The 7,927-nt window shown below is 40.1% G+C and overlaps 1 protein-coding gene across 1 annotated transcript in view; it reads right to left on the reverse strand.

The window, feature by feature from the left end:
- col21a1 (collagen, type XXI, alpha 1) overlaps positions 1-6,218 on the reverse strand; it is a 68,753-nt gene extending 62,535 nt beyond the window's left edge. Inside the window, exons 1-5 of the mRNA XM_056470409.1 lie at positions 6,095-6,218; positions 5,032-5,592; positions 3,725-3,890; positions 3,406-3,637; positions 680-853 (exon numbers count right to left, since the gene is read on the reverse strand). Of these exons, the coding sequence (XP_056326384.1) occupies positions 680-853; positions 3,406-3,637; positions 3,725-3,890; positions 5,032-5,592; positions 6,095-6,194 (1,233 nt within the window). The 5' untranslated portion in view covers positions 6,195-6,218. The remainder of the gene's footprint in view (positions 1-679; positions 854-3,405; positions 3,638-3,724; positions 3,891-5,031; positions 5,593-6,094) is intronic.
- Between the last annotated feature and the right edge of the window lie 1,709 nt (positions 6,219-7,927).

Raw genomic sequence — 7,927 nt, forward strand, 5'->3', positions numbered from 1 at the left:
CAAAGGAAAATCGATAAATGAATAAATGAATTTTGTTAGCCCTTTATCAATAAAATCTTCCAACTGCAACCCAGTACTGGGAAACACCCATAAAAGCTCATTCACACACATACACTACAGACAATTTACCCAATTGACCTATAGCGCATGTCGTTGGACTGTGGGGGAAACCGGAGCACCCGGAGGAAACCAAACACGTGGAGAATGCAAACTCCATAGAGAAATGCCAACTGACCCAGTCAGGACTCGAACCAACAGTGCTAACCACTGTGCCACCGTAACTTCAACTTTCTCTGGGTGCTTCGGTTTCCCCAACAATCCAAACACATGCGCTATAGATGAATTGATGAACTAAATTGGCTGTAAAACATATGCCGGAATAGTTGGTGGTTCATTCTGCTGTGTCGACCCCTGATAAATAAGGGACAAAGGAAAATCGATGAATGAATCAATCATATCAATAATATCCTGTCTGGTAAATTGCTGGACTGTCATACTTTCAGAGATAACAATAACATGCTGTATTTGCACACTGTATTGACACTTTTAAGTGTTTAAATGTTCTAAGACCTGTGCTGCAAAACATTCAAGCACAAAAAAAACATTAAATATCAATAGATTAATAATATAACAATGGTAGCCTATATCACAGTATCAGAGAAGTCAGTGATAGACTTACAGGTACCGTTGTTTCTTTGCTGACGTACTTCCCAACTTGTGTTTTCCCATTGATAAAAATACCATCAGGAGGCTCCAGCGCCAAGGTTTCAATTTCCAAGTCATCAACATACAGGGTGACATCTTCCTCTGTCACTAAAAGACGCAGCTGATGCCACTTCTCATCAAATAGTTTCTGTATATTAAAAAAAAAGCTAAATAAAGATTTTGCTCATCTTTTAATTGATAAAAGATATTACATTAGTGAAGTTTACATCTTTTAAAGTGACAGTGCACCCAAAAATGAAATTTCACTCACTGTTTACTTACCTTCAAGTGCTTTCAAACCTTTTTGAGATTCTTTATTCTGTTGAACGCAAACGATACTTTGAAGAAAGATGAACATTTTTAACTATACGCTTATTTCACACGGCCGCCATTTTAAAGAACCAAAGCGAGGCTGCGGTGGGAAGAAACCCGGAAGTATAGGACCAGCACTGTAAACATTGCAGTAACATGCTGTGGAATACAACCCTCCAGCTGTTGCCGAGATTTTGAAATGCAGAAATGGTGTAAACCACTTTAATATCATTCAGTTAAGTTTAATTTAAACAATTAAAAGCAATTTAGAATCAAATAACATCACAATCTCTTTAAGAGTAATATGCTCAAGTGTCCTCATAGGCTTCAGATCATGGCAGCAGGTAAACAACGTGGGGACGCTTCCCTGCTTCAGTCTATGTAACCCGGTGAGCAATAAAACACTGCAGTCCTCTGTAGCACACCCTCGTGTTGTCCCGGTACTGAAGTTTTAAAACAGTCTAATTCCCGCTAAGTTAACATTGAAGCGCCGCTGAGCGCGGATGACTCGACTGATCTTCATGGCTGCTTCGCGCTCCAGTCTTCGTGTATCTGTGTTTGCACTCAGTTTACCGCCCTTCACCCAGTGCAAACACAGATATACGGAGACTGGATCGTGAGCGCGAAGCAGCCATGTAGATCAGTAGAGTCATCAAGCAGATCGCTCGGCTGTGTTTGTGCTCAGTAAACAGCGGAGGGTGAACTGATGACCTTCTCGGCCAATTACAAGCATTTCTGTTAAGCACGTGAACACAAGGGCAAATCAGCGCTGTTTTAAGAAAGCCATCAACAGTGCCTTAAATGTTGGCAGGAAATTTTCGGTTTTTCTTTTAATTCAGTATCGTGACAAGTCTAATATAGTGAAAGAATCAGTTCATTAACTCGAGTTTGATAAAAAAGCGGCTAAAACGTGTGTTTGGGAAAGAAAGTTCGGGAAAGTTCGCTAACTAGTGCCATTTCCCTTAACTTAGCTGAAAATGAGCTCTGATATCCCTTTTTATTTTCACTATTCATTCAGAGAGGATCTTCAGGTCACTCGGAACTCTGTGAAATTATAAATTTATGTCACTTTCTCTTCTCTGATAAGATATACAGCCAAGTACACAACGTTCCAATGTAACTCCCAACGATATTTCCGTGTTTCTTCCCACCGCTGCCTCGATTTCGCTTTTAAAAATGGCGGCCGCGTGAAATCAGTCTATTGATTTCCATAGTGGGAAAAACTCATACTATGAGTGTCCAGCATTCTACAAGATATCTTATTTTGTGTTCAACATGATAAAGAAACTGCTTTGGAACCAGCAAAGGGCGAATTAATGATGTCAGAATTGTTATTTTTGGGTGAACTATCCCTTTAAATATAAGAACGTATGAGTAAACTGTTAGACAACGATGTTAAATGTTAAACAGTAAACATTTAGTAGCAGTTTCCAAATTTTGTTTAATAAAACATTCAACTTTTGGAGCTCATATTTTCAATACTCAAAAACCATTCAATAAAGTGTATCAGGAATGTACATTACATGATAAAAATAATGTATAAAATGTATAAAAATCCATTTAGAATATCTTTGTCCAAATTCTACCAACATTTTTTTTATATTGGGATTAGTTGTCTGGTGTCCAATGCGCTTGTCTGCCATGGGCCTGCAGTTGAGGGATGATCTGTCTGAGATTTCAGAATCAGAATCAGAAAGAGCTTTATTGCCAGGTATGTTCACACATACGAGGAATTTGTTTTGGTGACAGAGCTTCTACAGTGCACCAGGATTACAGAGACAGGACAAAAAACAGATCATAAATATATTTAAAAAAAAAAATAGAAGTAAGTAGTGAATGCAAATATACAGATTGACAAGTGTATGTACATGTTTATTACTATATACAACATTATATGTGCAGCTGTTATGTGCAAATTGGCATGTAAAGTGTGTTGTTAAATAAGTGTATATGTGTATAAAAGTGTATGGCAAGTAGTGATGTTGGTTCCACAATTATTATCATCAAGTGTTCATGAGATGGATTGCCTGAGGGAAGAAACTGTTTCTGTGTCGAGCTGTTCTGGTGCGCAGTGCTCTGTAGCGTCGACCAGAAGGTAAAAGTTCAAAGAGGCAGTGTGCTGGGTGTGAGGGGTCCAGAGTGATTTTGGCAGCCCTTCTGAATCCATTCTGAATCCAACTTTGGGACGCATGCATTTCAAGACTAAATTACTGCTTATTAAGCATCAAGAAGCGAGGACTTTTTTATTTAACATAGCATGACTTACTGAGGATCAAAAGCATCTAAAACTGTATGCTGGTCAGCGGCCATGATAATCTTTTCAGCACGGACGCATAAAAACAGAGCTCATAAATGCTTCAAAACTCTTCTGTCATGCTGTGCGTTTACCTTAGCTGGTGATTTAGTAAAGACCACAGTTTGAGTTCCGCTTGGTGTTTTGCTGGTGGTGGTGGTAAACATCACTGTTCTGTCCAGGCCGTTTAAGCTAACAGCCATTTGAGGCTTTTCATCTTTAGTCTGTATCCGCCATAGGTCCCACTCCTCTATAGCCACAGAGCCTTTGTACTTCAATGTGGCCACAAAAACATAGGAAGGAGGAAGTCCTCCTGGAAACAACATCCTATGGACATTAAGATGAATAAGTTGTTTTGATTCAAACCGAGTATACTTGCAATACCAGAAAGGCTTGATAACAAAATGCCTTTACCTAGTACTCTCGCTCAGATCATCTCTGGATGTGATCTGGTAGGCTTTGCTGCCATAAAACGATCCTTGAGTCTTTTTGGCTTTTTTAGCTAAGTTGAGATGTAGTAGGATGTCAAAGCCTTTCTCATCTCGAGAATTGATTGCAATCTTTGCTGGACATACAGTCTCTATAGTGGATTAAACAGAGAAAACAAGGCATGAAAAACAATGCATGCATTTTATATAATGAACAGTGGCCTATAGAGTTCCGTTTGGTTTAATATTAATATTACCACAACATGTGTCATATATGGTGAGGACAAAACGACTGGAAAGGGTTAAATATTTATGGAATTTTGTGGTTTATTTTATTTGGCTGAGAGACTAGTCTAAAAAAATTGCAGGAAGACCTTGGCGTGGAACACTGGACATTGTGCAAATATGCAGTCCGACTGAGGAATGTCCCCGCCATTGCAAATACCAGACAAAAGATGACCTCTTCTATCATAACGTGTCTTAATCGTTAACTTTTCCAGTGTCCGGAAAGACTTTTCTTTCGTGAGTTTCTGGAGTCTTTGCAAACTTTTATGGAGAGCAGTTTTTCCAGCCTAATGGCTATATTGCACTCCAGATTTTATTTTCGCCTTTTAACAAGTCTTTGTGGAGTTGTTCCTGAGTAATCCATTGTTAGAAAGGTGCATTGGGAAATATCCTTCCTACCCAAGTCAAGTTGTGGATGATCAAGTTTGGCATTTAAAACTGCTTTTCTGACATTGTTACACTTAAAATTGTGCTTCTTCTGCTGTTCAATTGACTAAATAGCAAATCCAGCTGATTCCTCAGTAATTAAATAATTTCAGTTGGAGGGAACTATGCAAACTTGACATTTGGCTCTGCCAAATTGGATTAGCAATCTATAAACATTTAAAAATTGCTGGCTTTTTGCAGCACTTCCAAACAATCAAACTGGCTTGTTTGTAAGCTTGCTGGAGATTGATGTCACAATCTTTAAGGGGCCCTCAGTAATGCATGATCCTAATTTCACACTTTTGGACAATTTACAGCCAGCTCGGTGAACTCGGAACACCTGGATGTTGTAGGACATAAATCAAACTGTGACCAAATTATGCATGCTCTCAAACATGGAGATGCTGTAAACCTGTCTCCACTAGCACATGACATGGTAAAGCAACAAAGTCTTGCTCCCCTGCGGAAGCTCAAGGCAATAATGTATGCAATATCACTGTGGAGTGAAAAATGTTACACAAATGAATTTGAAAATGTAGCCACTGATAAATTAAAGCTCAGAGACATTGCATTGAGGCTTACCTTCGCACAGCTTCTGCCTAATAACTTCACGGATCTTAGCGATAGCTTTATAGTCTTTCACCGAAAAAACATAGGTTGAGGATGGTTTGTTGGCGATAGCCCTGAGCTGTGCCTCTTCGGTTTCAGACCCGACTCCAATTGCAAAGAGAATTATCCCCTTTTTCCTCGCAGCTTCTGCAGCTGCCAGCACTTCATCTTGTGACTTCCCGTCCGTCATCACCACAGCGATTTTCGCAATGCCATTCGGACCTCGCTCAGACAGGGCAAAGAGTTTGTCATTGGCAAACTTGATAGCCCTTCCCGTGTTCGTGTTCCCGCCCATGTATTCTATAGACTCCATGGCCTTGATGAGGTCACTGCTTGAGAAGTGTTTTCCCAGGGGTATATGTAAGAAGGGGTCATCGCTGTATTGCACCACCCCGACCTGGGTGAACTTTTGACCAATGTTGAAGCTCATGGTGATATTCACCAACCACTTTTTGACAATCTCGAAATTCACATCATCCACACTCCATGATCCATCGAGTATGAATACCAAATCACTTGGCGCTGTCCTACAACCTGAAAATTGAGGAATGAAGATGAGATCTTGCAGTGTGTTATTGACCATTTCAGCTGCTCACATTACAAGGCACATTTGGGATATTCTATTACCTGTAGCAGTGGTCACCAAACTTGTTCCTGGAGGTCTGGTGTCCTGCAGAGTTTAGCTCCAGCCCTAATCAAACATACCTCAAGCTAATCAAGGTTAGTTGCTTGGTATACTTGAAACTCTAAGCTGGACTGTTGAGGCAAGATGGAGCTAAACTCTGCATTGACACCGGCCCTCCAGGACCAAGATTAGCGACCCCTGACCTATAGTTTCTATGCTTATTCTTATCCAAGTATTGACCCTCTGCTGCTAATCGAATGATCAAATTGATCTAAAGAAGTTGCAGGAATTGTTGCAATTGCTCAGTATTAAAACAGCCACAATGAACATTGGATCATTATTAGGTGATGTTATCTGAGTCAATAGTCGTCATGCAACATACACTAATGAAGATGAGAGAAGCACGCTTACTTAATCTCATGTCCTCATCTTGTGCTGTGCAAAACAAGTGAAGGAGCATGAAGTAAAGACACCAAAACACAAAATGCATGGATCTCATTTTGCAACCCATGGTCTTGAAGTACCAAGCTCCAGTTTAGCACCTGAAGAGAAATGAAGATAAGACATGCATTTCTTAGATGTTTTCACATGAATGCCATTGGATTTGCAGATGTTTAGTCTTTATAGTTTTGTTAAATGAATGACATGCTTTTTATAATTAATGTAAACCATTGAGCTGCAGTGTTGTTGCATTTGCTGTGCAAGGGTAATGTGGTTAATTTGGTCCATGCTAACAAAGATGGTTGTGCATTTCTAGGACTGGTGTGAAAACCAGAGAGAGGAAATGTATGTTTTTTTGGAGGGTTTTTTTTTTTTGTGATGCAGTGCAGTATTATGCAGTACCCCTCTCTTAATACAAAACGTAACTAAAATAATCTCTTACTTGTACAGCCGTTCTTTAAAGCAACATTCTATCCAAGTGGCAGAATGCTGATTACAACAACAAATAAAACATCGACTCTTCAATTCTTTTGAACCAGTAAGCAATTTAAAGTCTATTCACTTTCAAGAGTTCACACTTAGCTCACGATTTATACATAGCTTGTTTGGCGTGCTGTCCCGGGAGAGAGCCCTGAGCTCAAGGTATCCTCGAGCCCAGGGCTCCCTCCTTGCACAGGGCGAGGGGAGACTGAGCTCAGGTCGATCTGAAACTCCCCCGCTGCTGAGGCCAAGGTGAACTTCCTGAGGGTAAGACATTATAAAAAAGATACAGGCTTATTTTATCTATAATATAGAGCACATTTGGATGGTGGGAGGAAACCGTGGAACCCGGGGGAAACCCATGCGGACACGGGGAGAACATGCAAACGCACAGAAATACCAGATGGCCCAGTGAAGACCCAACGCCATTGGTATTCTTGCTGTGAGGCAACAGTGCTAGTCACTGGGCCACCGTGCTGCCCATTCTGGATAAAGGTGGAAGAAGGGAAGGAGGGGGGTTTCTTCCAGACGAAGATAGTTGTAGAAAGAAAACGAGGATATAAATATAGTGACTTGGGATCCTTTGATTGGAGGATCATGATTAGCCAATGTGGACCAGCTGGGTCAATCATGAGCACATGCTCCTCTCGAAATTAGTTTAAAATTTAAACTTCACTTATTTGTAGGTATGAAAATTATTTGGTAACACTTTATTTTGATGGTCCAATTGACTATTAAGCCTAGTTTACACTCGATGCGTCCGCTTGTTCGCTTGAGTGTGCACGGCGAATGTGACATCATTGTGGAGTTTGCGGATGTTCGCTTTGGGTGCTCGCGGCGTGATTTCGGTTGGCGGTGCGTAGGGCATGTTTTGAGACTCGAGCGAACAGTGCGCGCGGCGCCGCAATTGATTTGAGTTGAATATGAACCACTTTGAAGAGATTTTGTCTGAAACAGAACGACTGTATAGACATCTTTATGACCCGTGATCAGATGGGAAAGGAGAAAGTTTTTGTTAAAAGGTTTGGAAAAACCTGAAGGATAAGTTTATAAAAACCAAAAGAGGCCATGGCAAAAGTGGAGACCCATGTACACAGTTACAGAAATATGTTTTTACACCAGTCACAGGTTTTACACTGATGTATTTTGTTTAATTTTGAATTTAAAACAATTTAATAGTTACAAAACTATAATGAAGTCACAGAATTATTTCTTTGATTACTGGAAAGGAATATTTAAACCTATCGGTTTACAATATACTAGTATGTATAATATACTAGTATACAAGTATAATATGCCCAGTTTTTCAGGGCTTTATTGGTG

This window comes from Danio aesculapii, chromosome 13 (assembly GCF_903798145.1).
Source record: "Danio aesculapii chromosome 13, fDanAes4.1, whole genome shotgun sequence".
NCBI lineage: Eukaryota > Metazoa > Chordata > Actinopteri > Cypriniformes > Danionidae > Danio > Danio aesculapii.